General features: G+C 59.3%; 1 protein-coding gene and 1 long non-coding RNA gene across 2 annotated transcripts; one reads left to right on the top strand and one right to left on the bottom strand.

Moving 5' to 3' along the window:
* The first annotated feature begins 2,078 nt into the window (after positions 1–2,078).
* Positions 2,079–18,944, top strand: ARRB1 (arrestin beta 1). Its single transcript, XM_065678967.1, has 16 exons — positions 2,079–2,382; positions 7,943–7,973; positions 8,324–8,384; positions 8,617–8,661; positions 10,338–10,534; positions 11,089–11,148; positions 11,257–11,324; positions 11,802–11,937; positions 12,024–12,108; positions 12,198–12,270; positions 13,420–13,557; positions 13,753–13,836; positions 13,994–14,017; positions 15,064–15,134; positions 15,428–15,479; positions 17,417–18,944. Exons 1-16 carry the CDS (start codon positions 2,363–2,365, stop codon positions 17,526–17,528), a joined length of 1,257 nt encoding a protein of 418 aa, XP_065535039.1. The 5' UTR covers positions 2,079–2,362; the 3' UTR covers positions 17,529–18,944.
* On the bottom strand, positions 18,882–19,537 carry LOC136014146 (uncharacterized). Its single transcript, XR_010612518.1, has 2 exons — positions 19,373–19,537; positions 18,882–19,271 (listed from the first exon to the last, which is right to left on the bottom strand). It is a non-coding gene; the product is annotated as an uncharacterized LOC136014146 (long non-coding RNA).
* Positions 19,538–19,968: the final 431 nt, after the last annotated feature.

Below are 19,968 nucleotides of genomic sequence, written 5' to 3'. Positions count from 1 at the left end.
ACACTGCACAGCACCACAATGTGCTGCGCTGCATACAACCACTCTGCTCCACACTGCACTGCACTTCACAGCACCGCACCACACTGAACTGCACTGCACAGCCCTGCACTGCATACAACCACTCTGCTCCACACTACACACATTGCACAGCACCACACCACACTGAACCGCACTGCACAGCACCGCGCTGCACTGCGTTGCATACAGCCGCTCTGCTCCACACTACACTGCACTTCACAGCACCGCACCATACCAAACCACACTGCACAGCATCGCACTGCACTGCGCTGCATACAACCACTCTGCTCCACACTGCACGCATTGCACAGCACCGCACCACACCGAACCGCACTGCACAGCACCGCACTGCACAGCGCTGCATACAACCACTCTGCTCCACACTGCACTGCACTGCACAGCACCGCACCATACCAAAACTACTGCACAGCACCACACTGCACAGCGCTGCATACAGCCGCTCTGCTCCGCACTGCACTGCACAGCACCGCACAGCACTGCACCATACCAAACCGCACTGCACTGCACTGCACAGCACCGCTCACCATCGCCCTGCCAGGGCCCCCCCGCCGCCCGCCCCGGGGATCTCGCAGTTGCGAAGCCGCAGGCAGGAAGTGTCACACCCCACCGGGGCCCTGCCTTGCCCTGCCTGTCCTTGCTCCTTCCTGCCTGTGCCTGCTTCCTCCTACCCTGCCCTGCTTGTCCCTGCCTCCTCCTGCCCGTCCCTGCCTCCTCCTGCCCGTCCCTGCCTCCTCCTGCCCGGCCCTGCCTCCTCCTGCCCGTCCCAGCTCCGCTCCGCATTTTGGGGCTGCCCGCGGGAATCAGCTGCGTCCCCCTTGCCGCGGCGGCTCTGATTGGCTGCTCTGGTGCAGGAGGCGGGCTAACAGGGGGAGGCAGCCAATCAGAAAGGGAAGAGAGGCAACTCGGGGTGTGCCGGGTCCCAGGGAGTGCGTGTGAGCTCGCGGAGGGGGGAACACACGGACACGCGTGTGCGCGAAGGGGCCTGTACACGTGTGTGTGCACATGTGTGTGTGTGTGCACATGTGTGTGTGTGCACATGTGTGTGTGTGCACATATATGTGTGTGTGCACATGTATGTGTGTGCACATATGTGTGTGCACATGTGTGTGTGTGCACATATATGTGTGTGTGCACATATGCGTGTGTGTGCACATGTATGTGTGTGCACATATGTGTGTGTGCACATGTGTGTGTGCACATGTGTGCACATGTATGTGTGTGCACATATGTGTGTGTGCACATGTGTGTGTGCACATGTGTGTGTGTGCACATGTGTGCGCACATATGTGTGTGTGTGCACGTGTGTGCACATGTGTGTGCACGTGTGTGTGTGCACGTGTGTGTGTGCACATATGTGTATGTGTGCACGTGTGTGTGTACATGTGTGTGTGTGCACGTGTGTGTGTGTGCACGTGTGTGTGTGCACGTGTGTGTGTTTGTGCATGTGTTTGCACATGTGTGTGCGTGCACACATGGGTGTGTATGCGTGCACACATGGGTGTGTGAGCACGTGTGTGTGTTTGCACATGTGTGTATGTGTGTACATGTGTGTGCACGTGTGTATGTGCATGTGTGTACATGTGTGTGTGCACATGTGTGTGTGCACATGTATGTGTGTGCACGTGTGTGTGTGCGCATGTGTGTGCACGTGTGTGTGTGCACATGTATGTGTGTGCACGTGTGTGTGTGCACATGTATGTGTGTGCGTGTGTGTGCACGTGTGTGCGTGCATGTGCACACATGCATGTGTGTGCACGTCTGTGTGTACACGTGTGTGTATGCACATGCATGTGTGTGCACGTGTGTGTGCGCACAGGGAGGTGCTCACGCACAAAGGGGACCGTGTGTTCGTGTGTGTTCACGCACCCCCCCCCCGCATGCACACGTGTGCGCGCCTGTGTGTGCACGAGCACACGCGCCCCCCCCTTGTGCACGTGCACTCGGGGGGGGGGGGGGGCGCCCCTCCTTTCCCTCCCTCCCCCCTCCCTTTCCCTCCCCCCCCCCCCCCCCCGTCTCCCGCCCCGGGGCCTCTCGGGGCCGCTCGGGGGCGCTCGGGGGCGGTCGGAGGCGGCGGCAGCGCCGCGGGGCTGCGCTCGGCAGCGCCCGAGCCGGAGCCGAGCCGGGCCGAGTCGTTCCGAATTGAACCGAGCCGGTTCGTGCCGTTCCGGTCCCTACCGAGCCGCTCCGGACCGGGCTGTACCGAGCTCTCCCCGGGCCCAGCGCCCGCCCCGCCGCCGCCTCCTCTCCCCGTCGCCGTCCTGCCAGTAATTTTCCAAGCCCGGCCGGCGCTTCCCGGTGGAGCTGCCCGCGGATCGGCGGGGCCATGGGAGACAAAGGCACCCGGTGAGCGGGGCAAGGGGGAGCGGGGGCACCGGCAACGGCAGGAACGGGGGGGGGGGGGGTGTTCCCGGTGCGCGCTGCCCGCCCGCTGCCTGCACCCAGCCCCGGGCTCGGCCCCCACATCTGGGCACCGCTGCCCCCGGGGGGGGGGGGGAACGGGGGACGGACACGGACACCCTTGGGGTCCCCTCGATGTCGGGCTGCGGGGCTCAGGCGGGGGCTGCTGGGGCGCAGGGGGATGTGGGGTGCGGGGTGTGGGTCCCGCATCCCTTCCTGCCCCGCTGTGGGTCCGCGGCGCCGCTGCTCTCTTCCCGTCTCGTTCGGAGCGTGGATGGATGCCGGGGGGGGGGGGGTGCTGAGCGCTGTCATCCGGTTTATTCCGTTTGTGATTCCAATGGGAAGCTGCGGTGACCGCCATGGGGTGCTGGGCTCTGGTGTGCCCCCCCCCCCCCCCAGTGTTTGGTCAGGAGTAAGTGCCATGCACCATGGCAGCGTGTGACACCCATGGGGGTCACCCCGATGGGTGCCACCCTTTGGGGACCCCCTGGTGATGGGGACGGGGGGATGGATCCTTCACCCGGCCTTTGCCAGCGCCATGGAATGCAACAGCCCCATGGAAATCCCACCCTGGGATATGGCAGCCTGGAGTGTGTGTGTGGGGGGGGGTGGCGGTGACCCCACCACCCATGGGTGGGGGTTTGGGGTGTCCCTTTTGACACCCCGTCCCCAGCCAGCTCTGGGGGTGACCGAGGGCTTGGTGCTGCACCTCGGTGCCATCCATCACCCTGATCCCTACCTGACAGCTCCCTGTCCCTTGGGACCTCCCCAACATTCCTTATTTAGGACCAGCTCTTCCAGAGGGCTCCCGTTTGCCCCCCATCCCCGGGACCAGTTGCGGGGGGGGTGGCATCACTCTCCCATCATCCCCTTCCCCATAGCACCGGGGTGACCGGACCATGGGGGTTCGGAGCATCCGGTGCCACCACTGTGCCCCATGGCAGGAGGGAAGGACAAGGGGGTCCAGCCTTGCTTGGGCAGAACCTTCCAGAAGCGCTGCATCCTTTTGGGATGGCAGGATGGGATTTGGGGGTTCCATTGACCCCCGCAAGCACTGCGGGGGGGGGGGGGGGTTGGTGCTGGGTGTTGCTGCCTGACAGCATCTGCATCCCCCCGGTTCAACATCCCTAATTCGGGATACCCGGTGTGTTGCACCCCGGCAGCGGGTGAGCAGCACCCAAGAGATGTGGGGCTCGGAGCAGTGGGGCCGGAGCACCCATTGGGTTCCATAAGCCCTGGGATGCAGCCGGATCGGCCCCGGGAGGCTTTTGGGTGCTGGGGGAGCGGCATTCCCGTAGGAAGGCAGGAGAGGAATGAGCTGATCTTCTCCCTGCCCACGCAGCGCGTACGGAGGGAGCTGGAAGGGGGGGGGGGGTGGTTAGGCTGAGAAATCTCCCTTTTGGCTCCAGTTTGGAGCTCTGACCCCAAATCCACTTGGATTCATCCCAGAACCACCAGAGAGAGGTCTCGGGGTCTGGCTGCGGGAGCTGCGTTCCCCCCGGACACTCCAAAAGCATCATTTCCATGGATTCCTTGGGGGTCACCAAGGGACCGGCCTGGGTGCTGCGAGGGTTTGGCATCCCTGGGTGCTCCATGCAGGATGTGGGACCCATCCATGGAGTGCTTGGGGGGCTCGGCTGAGGTGTCTCCATGTGTCACCATTCCCAGCTTCCCACTCAGTCCCTTCAGTGCCACAGCATCCAGCCCCATGGGTGCCCATTGGTCCCAGTGGGTTTGAGCCACGGTGGTCCTAGCACGGGCGACCGGCCCCTAGTTAGCACTAGGGCTCCGTCCATGCCTTTCCCAATGGCCTCTGATCCCATCCTGCCCCTCCGCAGCACCAAAGCACGCTTTGGCCTCTGCATCCCTATGGATGAAGCCGTAAGGTCCGGGAGCGGGATGGGGATCTCCAGCAGGAAGAGAAGGAGCCCTGGAAGGTGGCCCGGGAGGGGAGACTCCTGCTTCCTGGATGTTGTTTGGAGAACAAACTCTGGGAATAACAGCAGGATCCAGACACATCCCGAATCCCACAGCCAAGGCGCTTCCTTGCCAAGGGAGCCGGCGGCAAAGCTCCGACCTGCCTGGGGGCTGCTGCCACCGAGCCTGGCAGGGATGCAGATGGGATACGGGATGCAGCGGGGATACGGGATGGGACCCATGGGATGCTCTGGCTCTGGGATGGGCTGGCCCAGCCTTCCCGGCTCATCCCGGCGCGGCTGGCCCGGTGCCAGTGGGGTTGTACCGGAGCGTGTGATGTGGTTCCTGGCGGCTCCGGTATTCCCAGAGGTCCCTTCTAATGAGGTTCAGGCTAATTGGAGCTGCCACCGGCCCCATTAGCGGGAGCAGCCGGTGCAGGGCCCGGCTCTTCCATCCCCAGTTCAAAGGCAATCGATGGCCTCGGGCTGTGGGACCCCGCACGATCCCATGGGAATGGGATCAATGTCCCTGACCCAGATCAAACGGAGCCCACTCAATCAGTGAAGCGATGCTGAGGCCCGGATCAATGGGATGGAGAGGGAAAGGTGGGATCCGGCTTTGCACAGGGGGTTGGGAATACTGGGGCTCCATCCATGCATTGGCAGGGATGGGCAGCGGTGCTGGTGCTGGTTTCCTGCCTGCTGTCAGCACCAGGAAGGGCTGGAAGGGGAGGGAAGGCCTCGCGCTTCCTCCTTCCCTCCCTCCGGATCCGGGAGCAGGAGAGGGGGCTGTGTCCGTGCCCCCATTCCCGGTATTGAGCAGGGTGTAACTGTGGGGCCTCACTGCCCCTTCGTGCCCCTTCCCTGCTCCCAGGGGTGCTTTGGGATAGGGATGGTCCTTGGGATGTGTGGCCATAGGGGCTGCCCATGGTCCTGCACCCACAGCATGGGCCCATGCAGGTCCTGGGCTCTGTGGGACCCCTTGCACCCATACGTGGGGCTGCACAGGGCTCCTGCATCCGTAGCATGGGGCTCAGTGGGTCCCTCATAGGTGGGTGCTGGGGATGCCAGGGAGGAGCGAGCGGTGGGTGGTTGTTTCCTGCCCTCCATCCATCCCACCCCCCATTGATCCCACCCCCCATCGATCCCTCCATCCATCCCACCCCCCACTGATCCCACCCCCCATCGATCCCTCCATCCATCCCACCCCCCACTGATCCCACCCCCCATCGATCCCTCCATCCATCCCACCCCCCATTGATCCCACCCCCCATCGAGCCCTCCATCCATCCCACCCCCCATTGATCCCACCCCCATTGATCCCACCCCCCATCGATCCCCCCCCTCCATCCATCGCACCCCTCTGTTGATCCCACCGCTCCATTGATCCCACTCCTCCATCCATCCCACTCCCACCGGGCTTCATTACTGGCTGCTCCGTGTTTCCCAGGGCTTCCCAGCATGGCTTGGGATCAGAACCCGGTGCCTGCATCCACTCGGGATCAGGACCTGGCACCTGCATCCCCAACCCTGATGATGAACCCAGGCCCTTTATATCCCTCCCCCTATATTTAATTGCAGCGGCATTCCCAGCACAGGATCCGTCTCCCACCCTGTGCCCTGGGGATCCTGGTGCCGGCAAAGTCTTGTGCTGAGCATCCCACCCATGGCAATGGCAAGGAGAGGTCCTTTATCAACAGCTCCCGTTGTCTCCTGGGATGCAGTTGGGATCCAGGGAATAAGCCACCCGCCCCCCCCCCCCCCCAACCCCAGCCCTCTCCGGCTCCTTCGGTGTCATCCTGACTCCGGGCTGAATCCTGCTGCATTCCATGGGAATTGCTTGGCCAGGCCCTGCAGCTCTCGATGGGGTGGGATGTGGGGACACAGGAATGTAAGGATGCAGGGATGCATCCTTATACAAAGGGATATATGGGATGCTTACATATATATAAGGATATAGGGATGCAGGAATGTGGGGATGCAGAGACACAAGGATGCAGAGATGTGGGGACACAGGGATGCTGGGATGTAGGGACACAGGGATGCAGGGATACAGGATATGAGGACACAGACGCAGGGATGCAGGGTCACAGTGCCTCGGTCACTCTGGCACATGGACATGGCTGAGGGTCACCCCAGCGCATGGACCAGCCCCAGCCCCATCACTGTGGTCACCCCCGGCTTGGGTACCACACATTGGGCCTGTCCTAAATGTCACCGCTCCCTTTTCCTTCCCTGCTTGTGCCTGGAAAACCCAGCGGCTCCTGGCTGGGTGCAGGCAGATCCTGGAGGAATTCCGGGTATTCCAGGCAGAGCCCAGCCTTGGGAATTGCTGTTCCCGGCCAGACCCGTGGTTACTAATCTTCCCGGATGGCTTTAATGGAATTTAAAGGTGGGGAGGGATTATCCGAGGAGAACCCATTAATGGTGGCTTCATGCCAGGGCAGCTCGGACCAGCTTCCGAAATCAGGAACACCGGGAATGCTGGCTTTATCCTGCCTGCTCCAGGCACACCGGGAATGCTGGCTTCTCCCTGCCTGCTCCAGCATTCCCAGCACCGCGGTGGGATGTTGGTCCCACATCCTTTCCCTGTGGGATCTTTCCAGAGGGATTTTGGGGGACACCGTGGTCTTTGGGCATCCATTGGGATGGAGGATGAAGGATGGGGATGAAGGCCTTGGGAACAGCAGCATCCTGGGTGCTGCTGCTGGTGTTGGTGTTGGGTGCTGGTGCTGGGTGCTATGTGCTTGGTGCTGGGTGCTGGTGTTGGGTGCTGGTGTTGGGTGTTGGGTGCTGGGTGCTGGTGTTGAGTGCTAGGTGCTGGGTGCCGTGCACTGCACTTTGCATGGCAGGGCCTTGGCTCTGTACTTTGCACCTTAGGCTGCTCCTTGCTCTGCTCTTTGCTTGGCAGGGCCCTTGTACTGCATCACACTGCGCATTGCATAGCAGGACCCTTGCACTGCTCCTTGCACTGCATCACACTGCACACTGCATAGCAGGACCCTTGCACTGCTCCTTGCACTGCATCACACTGCACACTGCACAGCAGGACCCTTGCACTGCTCATTGCACTGCATCACACTGCACACTGCATAGCAGGACCCTTGCACTGCTCATTGCACTGCATCACACTGCACACTGCATAGCAGGACCCTTGCACTGCTCATTGCACTGCATCACACTGCACACTGGACAGCAGGGCCCTTGCACTGCGCATTGCACTGCTCCTTGCACTGCATCACACTGCACACTGCATAGCAGGACCCTTGCACTGCTCCTTGCACTGCATCACACTGCACACTGCATAGCAGGGCCCTTGCACTGCTCCTTGCACTGCATCACACTGCGCACTGCATAGCAGAACCCTTTCACTGCTCCTTGCACTGCATCACACTGCACACTGCATAGCAGGACCCTGGCACTGCTCCTCACACAGCCGCTTGTGCTGCGCTGTGCACATCAGGGTAAACTGAGGCATGGGGCTGGCTCCTGCTGCTGCTGGAGCCGGTTGTGGTGGGGCCAGGTCCCAGCCTGCAGCACCCATGGGTGCCCCGTGTCCCACCCGTTGACCCCCTCCCCTTGCTTTGCAGGGTGTTCAAGAAAGCCAGTCCCAACGGGAAGGTGAGCGGGATGCTGGGAAAACCTGGGGGGGGGGGGTGGTGCTTCCCGGGTGATCCCATCCCAGATCCCAGGAACGCAGCCATGGGTCCCTCTCCCATCCCAAAGATGCCCTGAGCATCAGGAAGGGAAACTGAGGCACAGCAGGATGGGGGCTGGCAGCAGGGCTTGGAGCTGGCGTCACCTCTCCATCATTCCCAGTATCCCGTGGCATATTCCAGGGGGAGCACATGGGGACCACGGGGTGATGGGATGGACTCAGGGGGTGGTGACCAGATGGGGGGACCCCAGGAGACCCCCTGGAGCTCAGCCATCGTGGTCCCAAGATCCATGTCCCCACGTCCCTCCTGCAGCTCACCGTCTACCTGGGCAAGAGGGACTTCGTGGACCACATCGACGTGGTGGACCCCGTGGGTATGTGGGGATGGGGCTCGGTTGGGGGGGAGCACATTGGGGTGGGCTCTGTTGGGTGGGAGGGAAGGATATGGGGAGCAGGAACCCCCCAGATGTCCCCCTGTGCCACCGTGTCCCCATAACCCAGCCCCGGACGCAGCTCTGGGGTGATGATGTAAAGGGGGGGACATCTCGAGCCGTGTCCGCTCCTGTCCCCACCGGCGTGTCCTGACCCTGCGCTGTTCCCTTGCAGATGGGGTGGTGCTGGTGGACCCCGAGTACCTGAAGGAGAGGAAAGGTAACGGGTGCCCAGGGTCCCTTGGGGGTGGCACCGCCATGGGGGGGTGGTGGTGGCATCTGTGGGTCCTCAGGTGCATTTTGCAGCCCCTGGTCCCCATGGGGGGTGCCTGGTCCTGCAGAGGATGGGGGCTCGTGGTGGGCACCCCAAGGTGGTTGTGGGTGCAACCTCATCTCCATAGCACATCCTGGGAGCTGCCATCGCTTCCCAGTGCTGGTGGGATGAGCCATGGTGGCACCTTGCCATGATGCCACCACGCCATGGTGTCACCACGGTGATGCAGTGATGCCATCACACCATGTCATTGTGCTGTGATGCTCCATGCCGTGATGCTATTATGCCATTGTGTCACCGTGGTGATGCAGTGATACCATCACACCATATCATTGTGCCATGGTGCTCCATGCCGTGATGCTATTATGCCATTGTGTCACCGTGGTGATGCAGTGATACCATCACACCATATCATTGTGCCATGGTGCTCCATGCCATGATGCTATTATGCCATTGTGTCACCGTGGTGATGCAGTGATACCATCACACCATATCGTTGTGCTGTGATGCTCCATGCCGTGATGCTATTATGCCATTGTGTCACCATGGTGATGCAGTGATAGCACCACACCACAATATCGTTGTGCCGTGATGCCAGCATGCCATGATGCCATTACGCCATTGTGTCACCATCCTGTGATGCCACCGTGCTGTGATGCCACCACACCATGATACCATTAAACCGTGGTGTTGCCACGCCATGAGACCACCGCACCATGATGTCACCATGCTGTGATGCCATGGTGCTACTGCACCATGATACAATCGTACCATGATGCCACCATGCCATGATATCATTATACCATGATATCATGATGCCATGGTGTCATGCTGTGATGCCACCACGCCATGATACGATCATACCACAATGCCATCATGCCATGATACCACCACACCATGATATCACCATGCTGTGATGCCTTGATGCCACCATGCCATGACACAACCATGCCATAATGTTGCCACACCATGATATCACCATGCTGTGATGCCGTGATGTCACCATGCCATGATGCCACCATGCCATGATACAACCATGACATGATGCCACTACACCCTGATGTCACCACACCATGATGTCACCATGCTGTGATGCCGTGATGCCACCGTGCCATGATACAATCATAGCACAATGCCATCATGCCATAATGCCACCACAACTTGATACCATTATACCATGGTGTCACCACACCATGATGCCACACCATGATGTCACCATGCCATGATACAACCATGACATGATGTCACCATGCTGTGATGCCTTGATGCCACCATGCCATGATGCAACCATGACATGATACAAGCATGACATGATGTCACCACATGATGATGTCACCATGCTGTAATGCCGTGATGCCACTATGCCATGATACAACCATGGCATGATGTCATCGCACTATGATGTCACCACGCTGTGATGTCACCACGACATGATGTCACCGCACCGTGATGTCACTATGACATGATACAACCATGCCATGATGTCACCACACCTTGATGTCACCACGCCGTGATGTCACCACACAATGATGTCACCACGCCATGATGTCACCACGCTGTGATGTCACCACACAATGATGTCACCACGCCGTGATGTCACCAACACTCTTGTCCCCCCGCAGTCTTCGTGACGCTGACCTGCGCCTTCCGCTATGGGCGCGAGGACCTGGACGTGCTGGGGCTGACGTTCCGCAAGGACCTGTTTGTGGCCAACGCTCAGGCCTTCCCCCCCCTGCCCGAGGAGAAGAAGCCCCTGACGCGGCTGCAGGAGCGGCTCATCAAGAAGCTGGGCGAGCACGCGTACCCCTTCACCTTCGAGGTGGGACCGCGGCGTGCGATGGAGGCACCTTAAAGCCCATCCAGCCCCAACCCCTGCCCCGGGCAGGGACCCCTTCCACTGGAGCAACTTGCTCCAAGCCCCTGTGTCCAACCTGGCCTTGAGCACTGCCAGGGATGGGGCAGCCACAGCTTCTCTGGGCACCCTGTGCCAGCGCCTCAGCACCCTCACAGGGAAGAGCTTCTGCCTTATCCATAACCTGAACTTCCCCTGTTTCAGTTTGAACCCATCACCCCTTGTCCTGTCACTGCAGTCCCTGATGAAGAGTCCCTCCCCAGCATCCTTGCAGCCCCCTTCAGACACTGGAAGCTGCTCTGAGGTCTCCACGCAGCTTCTCTGCTCCAGGCTCAACAGCCCCAATGTTCTCAGCCTGGCTCCATACAGGAGCTGCTCCAGCCCCTGAGCATCCTCGTGCCCTCCTCTGGACTTGCTCCAACAGCTCCATGTCCATGAGATGCTCCCTTGGGTCTCCAGGGCTAAAAGCTGGTTTGGGTTTGAGGGTCCCATCCCTGTTTCTAACCCCATTTCTCTTCCAGATCCCCCCCAACCTGCCCTGCTCCGTCACACTGCAGCCAGGCCCCGAGGACACGGGGAAGGTAAAGTTCCCCCATCCTTGTCCGTGATGACCAGACTCTGGTTGGGGTCACCTCCTATGGGGGTGCAAAGGGGTTTCTCTGCCTCCTCTGCCCCCTCCTTGTTCCCAGGCCTGTGGTGTGGACTATGAGGTGAAAGCTTTCTGTGCCGAGAACCTGGAGGAGAAGATCCACAAGAGGTGAGTGGAGAGGATCCATCCAGCACCGGCACCGAGGGGCTGGCCAGGGCTGTGCCCAGTGGGGAAGGGGCACCCCGGGGTGGTACCAACAGTGAGTGAGACGGGGATGGGATGGAGGTGAACTCCAGGATGGGGATGGGATGGAGGTGAACTCCAGGATGGGATTGGGATGGAGGTGAACTTTAGGATGGGGATGGGATGGAGGTGAACTCCAGGATGGGATTGGGATGGAGATGCTCTCCAAGACAGAGGTGTTCTTTGGGATGTAGATGGGATAAAGATGCTTCCCAGAGTAGGGATGGATCAGAGCTGATCTTGGGGCTGGGATGGAGACATCCACCACTGTGAATGACCCTGCTTGGACTGACCATGGAGCTGCCCCTCGCAGCATCCTCCTCCTGCCCCAAACAAGGGTCTGACCCAAACCGGGCCAAGCGAGACCCCGTGGGCAGAGGTTCTGCTGTCGCCATCCCATAGGAACTCGGTGCGCTTGGTCATCCGGAAGGTGCAGTACGCGCCGGAGCGCCCCGGCCCCCAGCCCATGGCAGAGACCACGCGGCAGTTCCTCATGTCCGACAAACCCCTGCACCTCGAGGCCTCCCTGGACAAGGAGGTGGGTGAGGACCTGATGGGGGGGACACTGTGGGGTGGCCCAAGGGGTGATGGAGACCTCCTTGTCCTCCCTTCGCCCCTCCGCAGATCTACTACCATGGAGAGCCCATCAGCGTCAACGTCCACGTCACCAACAACACCAACAAGACGGTGAAGAAGATCAAGATCTCAGGTGAGGAGCGTGGATGCATCCGTCCCTGCTGCTGCCCCTGTCCCCATTGGGGTCCTCCTTGACCCCCGTGGCTCCATCTCTCTCCCCAGTGCGCCAGTACGCGGACATCTGCCTCTTCAACACCGCCCAGTACAAGTGCCCGGTGGCCGTGGAGGACGCGGAGTGAGTACCTGCTGCCTGGGGACAGCATGAGGGACCTCATGGAGCCCTGCAGGAGCCCGGGAGGTCTCCTGCTCCAGTGCAGCACCAGTGGGATGTTGCATTCAGCGAGCAGGTCCTGGTGGGAGGAGCGGGGAGATGGAAACCCCCTGTTGATGGTGCCTTGGGGATGTCACCATCTGTGGCCTCCTGGGTGGAGATGGGCTCTGGGATGGGGCAGGGAGAGGTGTTTGGGCTGGGGTCGGGATGGAGGTGGGATGGAGATGTCCTCTAGGATGGGCTTGGGATGGAGATGTCTGGGCTGAATTTGGGGTTGGGATAAGGATGTTCACCACACTAGGGTGGAGATGTCTGGGATAGGCTGGGATAGAGATGTTCACCAGGGTGGGATGGAGATGTCTGGGATATGTGTTTGGTTGGCACGGAGATGGTCTCAAGGCTGGGATGGAGATGTTTGGGCTGGGTCTGGGGTGGAGATGTCCTCTACAATGGTACCTGGGAGGGAGATGTCTGGGGTTGGGGTGGAGTTGGGATGGAGATGTCTGGGCTGGGTCTTGGGTTGGGATGGAGACGTTCACCAGGCTGGGATGGAAATGTCTGGGATAGGTGTTTGGTTGGGATGGGGATATCTGAGATGGGTCTGGGATGGAGATGTCTGGGGCTGGGATGGAGTTGGGATGGAGATGTCTGGGCTGGGTCTTGGGTTGGGATGGAGACGTTCACCAAGTTGGGATGGAAATTCTGGGATAGGTGTTTGGTTGGGATGGGGATATCTGAGATGGGTCTGGGATGGAGATGTCTGGGGCTGGGGTGGAGATGTCTGGGATTGGGATGTAGTTGGGCTGGAGATGTCTGGACTGGGTCTTGGGTTGGGCTGGAGATGTCCTCTAGGATGGGTTTGGGCTGGAGATGTCTGGACTGGGTCTTGGGTTGGGCTGGAGATGTCCTCTAGGATGGGTTTGGGCTGGAGATGTCTGGACTGGGTCTTGGGTTGGGCTGGAGATGTCCCCTAGGATGGGTTTGGGATGGAGATGACCTCCAGACTGAAGCTAGGGCAGGGATGTTCCCAGGCTGGGATGGGATGTCCAGGGTGGCCCATGGGGGTTATCGGAGGTGGGGAAGCCTCTGTCTGATGGTGTCCATCACCCCCAGTGACATGGTGGCCCCGAGCTCGACGTTCTGCAAGGTCTACACCCTGACCCCGTTCCTGGCCAACAACCGGGAGAAGCGGGGCCTGGCGCTGGACGGGAAGCTCAAGCATGAGGACACCAACCTGGCCTCCAGCACCCTGTGAGCCCACCATGACCCCCCCCAGGGCTCTGCTCCCACTGCCACTGCTGGGGCAGCACCAGGCCCTGGTGGGGCTCCTCCTCCTGCTCCAGGGAGGATGCTTGGGGTGCAGGAGACCCTATGGGGGGACCTAGAGGAGGATGCAGGGCTTGGTCCCTATGGACATCACTGATGCCCACCCGCCCCTTCCTCCAGGTTAAGAGATGGAGCCAACAAGGAGATCCTGGGCATTATTGTCTCCTACAAGGTGAAGGTGAAGCTGGTGGTGTCACGAGGAGGGTGAGTGATGGGGACCCCCCCTGAGCTGGTACCCCCAAAGCTCTGCTGGGACTCAGCAGTGTCATGGGGACACACATGGTGGGACATGCTTGGTGGGGTGGTGGCATGTCCGTGGTGGGATGGTGACTAATGTGTTGTCTCCTTTGACCCACACCAGGCTGCTGGGAGACCTCGCCTCCAGGTAATGCCCCAACCCACCCCTGCGCCCCCCATTGCACCCCAAACCCACCCCCTTGTCCCCTCCGCTGCCACCGTCACCCCACACTCATCCAAAGGATGCTCCTGGGGCCACAACTCACCCAAAGACAAGCACCAGAGATGGGGCTGGTGGTGGGGTGAGGAGTTGTGGGGCTGGGGATGGTGATGAGGGTCTCACCCTTCATCCCCCCAACCCTAGGTCAGAGCAGTGGAGATGGTGTGAGAAGGACCCAGGGGTGAGGAGGGCACCAAGGTGGCTCCTTGGGGCTGAGCATCATTGGGCTGTGGGGAGGAGTCTCCAGGGCTTTCCTGGTCTCCATCCTCACACTGGTCCCATTAACATGGGGTCTATGGGGACCGTGGTTCCTGGTGCATTCCCAGGAATGCTGAGGCCACCCAACCCCATCCCTGGAGGAGCTCAGGGCCATGTTCAGCCTCTCCCACCATCACCGTGCTGAGTGAACCATTCCAGGAGTCTATGAGCTTTAAGGCCCCTTCCAACCCAATCCATTCCAAGAGCTTCAAGGTCCCTTCTAACCCAACCCATTCCAAGAGCTTTAAGGACCCTTCTAACCCAATCCATTCCAAGAGCTTTAAGGCCCCTTCCAACCCAATCCATTCCAAGAGCTTTAAGGACCCTTCCAACCCAACCCATTCCAAGAGCTTTAAGGACCCTTCCAACTCAAATCATCCCATGGGCTTTAATGGTCCCATGGCACCAGAGGTGCCCAGATGCCACTGCAGGTCACAGACACGCAGCCTAATCCCAGAGGATTTGGATCCTCAGCAGCTTCTAAGCTACTGAACAGCAGATTTGGGCCACCCAATGTCCTCCTTGTGCCCAACCACTGTCCCATGGGGGGGCTTTGTGCTGATCCCAACCATGGGGTCAAGCTCAAGCAAGGAGCGTGGTGGCTCTAAAGGGGTTACAGTGAGGGTACTCCAGGGTTTCTCCCTGTTGGTGTCTCCAGCAGTGGGGATGGGGGTGATGATGCTGCTCCCACCCCAGCTCTGCCCCATCTCTTGCAGCGACGTCGCGGTGGAGCTGCCCTTCACCCTGATGCATCCCAAACCCAAGGAGGAACCGGCACATCGGGATGGTGAGTGGGCACCGGCCAGCTCCATGTGTGGGGCAGGACCTCCATGGGATGGGACGGGAGGGGATGGGATGGAATGGGATGGGGGGAAAGGGGAACATCCCACTCCCCTATCTGGGTGGATGGAGATTTCCACCTCCTGTTGAGGAACCTGTGGACCAAGCAGCAGGTCCCTGGGGGCGTCCCCATCACCCTGGTCCTGCCAAGCACCAGTGGTGGGTCTCACCCATCCAATGGGACAACAGTGAAGATCCCGGTGTGTGCATTGACTGAGCCTGTGCCATCCCTCTGTTCAGTTCCAGAGAACGAAGCCCCCATAGATACGAACCTGATAGAGCTGGACACAAAGTAAGAGACACAAAACCCATCGTTTTCCACCCAATGTGGGGTCTGTGCGGGAAGGGGAAGGGTTTGCAGAGGTCTCATGGGACCCCCTAACCCACTAACCCCGCACCATGGTGACTAACCCCGTGCATGTAACCCACCACGCATGTTGTGCCCATCTCTCTTCTCTCCTTTGCCATCTCCTTGCATGGCTTCCAAACACCCCAGGAGAAACCACAGTAAGGAAGCACCCGCCGGGTTGTGTGTTGGGATGGGGGGGGATGTCCCTATGGTGTCCATGTGGTGTCCCTGTGGTGTCCCCATGGTGTTCCTGGGGATGGAGGCGCATGTTCCGGATGCTGGAAATAGATGAGCTTTAAGGCCCCTTCCAACCCAGATCATTCTATGATCTTTAAGGACCTTCCCAACCCAAACTGTTCCATGATTCCGTGATCTTTAAGGCCCCTTCCAACCCATTCCCTGATTCTATGAGCTTTAAGGACCCTTCCAACTCACCCCACTGTTTGATCTTTCAGACCCTTCCAATCCATTCCATGATTCTATGACCTTGAAGTACTTTTCCAACCCAACCTATTTGATATGATCTTTAAGGCCCCTTCCAACCCTACCCATTCCATGATTCCATGATCTTTAAGGACCCTTCCAACCCAAACCATTCTATGATCTTTAAGGACACTTCCATTCCAAACCATTCCATGATTCTATAATCTTTAGGGACCCTTCCAACCTAAGTAATTTCGTGATTCTATGATCTTTAATACTTTTCCAACCCAAATCATTCCATGATCTTTAAGACCCTTCCAACCAAACCCATTCCATGGTTCTGTGATCTTTAAGGCCCTTCCAACCCAACCCATTCCATGATCTTTTAAGACCCTTCCAACCCAACCCATTCCATGGTTCTCTGATCTTCAAGGGCCCTTTCAGCCCAACCCATTCCATGGTTCTCTGATCTTTAAGGACCCTTCCAACCTAACCAATTCCATGGTTCTGTGATCTTTAAGGACCCTTCCAACCCAACCCATTCAATGATCTTTAAGGCCCTTCCAACCCAACCCATTCCATGGTTCTGTGATACTTAAGACCCTTTCAATGAACCCATCCCATGGCTCTATGATCTTTAAGACCCTTCCAACCCAACCCATTCCATGGTTCTATGATCTTTAAGGACCCTTCCAACCCAGCCCATTCCATGATCTTTAAGACCCTTCCAACCCAACCCATTCCATGGTTCTATGATCTTTAAGGACCCTTCCAACCCAGCCCATTCCATGATCTTTAAGACCCTTCCAACCCAACCCATTCCATGGTTCTATGATCTTTAAGGACCCTTCCAACCCAGCCCATTCCATGATCTTTAAGACCCTTCCAACCCAACCCATTCCATGGTTCTATGATCTTTAAGGACCCTTCCAACCCAACCCATTCCATGATCTTTAAGGACCCTTCCAACCCAACCCATTCCATGATCTTTAAGACCCTTCCAACCCAACCCATTCCATGATCTTTAAGGACCCTTCCAACCCAACCCATTCCATGATCTTTAAGACCCTTCCAACCCAACCCATTCCATGGTTCTATGATCTTTAAGGACCCTTCCAACCCAACCCATTCCATGATCTTTAAGACCCTTCCAACCCAACCCATTCCATGGTTCTATGATCTTTAAGGACCCTTCCAACCCAACCCATTCCATGGTTCTATGATCTTTAAGGACCCTTCCAACCCAACCCATTCCATGGTTCTATGATCTTTAAGGACCCTTCCAACCCAACTCATTCCATGGTTCTACGACAACCTCTGAGACACAGAGTTCTTTGCTGAAGGACGAAGGTTTAAGCCCCCCCAAGCTACACCCCCACAGCGCAGCACGAACCATCCCAGACCCCATCTCCCCCCACGGCCCCCATCACATCCCCTCTCCCTCCTGTCCCCACCAGCGACGACGACATCGTCTTCGAAGACTTCGCCCGCCAGCGACTCAAGGGCATGAAGGACGACAAGGAGGACGAGGAGGAGCGGACGAACTCCCCGCAGCTCAATGACAGATAAGCCCCCCCCAACCCGTGTCCCCGCTGCCGCCGCCGGGGGGGCACAGCCGGCTGCTTCTCTTTTTGTATGATGATGGAGTTTGGTTTCTACCTGTACCGGAGGCTCCGGCTTCGCCCGCTGGTCACAGCAATTATAACCCTCCAGCTGTGCCGCTGGTGTTGTCACTTCATGCAGCTGCCAAAGCCACTGCAGGGCACGGCCGGAGGGGTACTGGAAGCACTGGGGGGGGGGGGCTGCACTGCTTCCATTGGCACCCCCTTTTCCCCATCCATCCATCCATCCATCCATCCATCCATCCATCCATCCATCCATCCATCCATCCATCATCCCCGTGTCCCCTTTCCTATGAGCTGCCTCTTTTATGTGTTTTCTATCCAAGTCCAGTCTCAACACCAGTTTGTAATGGGGAGGATGGGGTGGGGGGTGCAGCAGATGTGGGGGGGGGCGGGGGGGTTGGGTCTTTTCTAGGCAGCCTGCTCATGGGAAAGGGCACCCACACACTTGGGGTGTCCCCTCCTCTCTGGCCCTGCTGCATGTGGGATGCACCAGCCTGGCTCTGCCCCATGGAGCCCCTGCCCTTGGCTGAGCCTCCGAAAGGAGGCAGCAGGATGGGTCTTATCCCAAAAGCCTCCTAAAGGAGCCAGCCCCGGGGCGGGGGGGGGGGGGGGGTTCATCAGCTCCAGTGGGATTTACACCAGTGCAGCCTCCCTGGAGGGATGGAGCTGGGAGTTGCCAGGGCAGGGAAGCGCATCCCACATGGATCCATGCCATCAGCCACGCGATGCTCGCACCGGGAGAGCTGCAACTGCCCCTTCCGAGCCCCAGCAGGGGCTTGGTGGAACCACCTTGTTCCCAGTGGCGTTCCACTGGGGATGGTTCCCCCATTCCCAAGCTGCCAAGCTCCCCTGGTCCATGGTTCCCCCCTGTCTGTGCCTGCATGGGGTCAAGCACCTATTTGGGGATGGGGAGGGAAGGGGCACACAGCATTTGCCACCTTAACCAGTGCGTCACCGGGTGCTCGTGCCCATCCAGCACCCATCGCACCCCATGGACCCTCACCGCGGTCTTGGGTCTCCCACCTCACCCAAGAGACCATTCCCATTATTTATTGTGCCGTTGCGGTCAGCGTTGGCATCAGAGAGTGATCCATGGGGATGGCTCCATCCCTCTGGATGTGGGGAGGGGGGGGGGGGTTCAGAGTTGAGCTCCCCCCTCCCCGCCCGTTTCGGGGTAAAGCTGATGGGCAGCGTGGTACTTTTGTAAGTGGTTCCTTTGTACTGTTCTGGGTGACTGCTCCTCGCCCCCCCCCCCCCCCCCCCCCCCCGTCTCTGTGATGTTTCTGTGTCTGTCAAATAAATTATTCTAGTTTATTAAACTCAGAAGGACAAAGAAAGAGAATAAAGAACCAGTCCCGGCGCCTGGACACGTCTCTTGGCTCGGGACAGGGGAGATGGAACAGGCCTGGGGTGTCCGAGCACCTGGAACGCAGAGGAGGTGATGGGCGCCTCCGCGTTCTCCCTAAGAGCTCAGCTCAGTCTCCCCTCGGGCAGGTTCAAGCCATTCCCCTTGGCCTGGCCCTACAGGCCCTTGTCCCAAGCCCCTCTCCAGGCTCCCTTCAGCCCCTTTAGGCACTGGAGCTGCTCTCAGGTCTCCCCTTCAGGAGCCTTCTCTTGTCCAGGCTGGACCAGCCCAGCTCTCTCAGCACCTTCCCCCTCTGGTCCTCTCCTCAGCTGCAGTGTCTCCCTAGGAAATCCATTCACTCCTGCATTCAGGTGTGTGTGTGTCTCCAGCAGCATCCCAGCTCCAGCCTTGGTGTTCCCAGCACCCCTGTGCCTGTCACCCACCTGGATGTCGGTGCTGGGACACCCCTGCCAGGTCCCCGGGCCTCAGTATCGCCCACAGCTGCCCTTCCAAGCCCCTTATCCCATAGGAGACTTTGGCCATTGAGCTCCCTTGCACGTCCCCGTTCCAGACGTGGTGGCCAAGCTTGGCTCACACCGGTGCCTGTGTCTGTGTCTGTGCTGCAGGCTGCAGCTGGAGCCTCGCAGATCGATGCTCTGATGCCACAGGGCTCCCACCGAGCTGGCTCCTGTGCAGGGGCAGGACAGGAGGTCCGTGCCCCCCCCCGCCAGCACCCTGCTTGCTCCGAGCTGACACCTGAAACAGGGGGTGAGGAATCATTAACCCAGCCCAGGCTCCCTGCCAGGGTGAGGATAGGGCCAGGCATGGATCCAGCAGGTCCTCAGCACAGCAGGACCCTGGTCCTGGAAGACCAGAGCGGATGGACACGGGCACCACATGGGATGCGGCTCCTCCTGCCAAGGACCAGGGTGAGGAGCAGCCTCTGAGCCACCCCATCCCTCTCCATCCCCTGGCACTGCCCCGAATCCAGCCATGGATGCGTCCATAAGACCCAAGGAGGGGATGAGGGTTTGGGCAT

Source organism: Lathamus discolor, chromosome 4 (genome assembly GCF_037157495.1).
Source record: "Lathamus discolor isolate bLatDis1 chromosome 4, bLatDis1.hap1, whole genome shotgun sequence".
In the NCBI taxonomy this organism is placed as follows: Eukaryota; Metazoa; Chordata; class Aves; order Psittaciformes; family Psittacidae; genus Lathamus; species Lathamus discolor.
The sequence above is the reverse complement of the archived record's forward strand: the minus strand, read 5'-3'. Positions and strand labels throughout refer to the sequence as shown.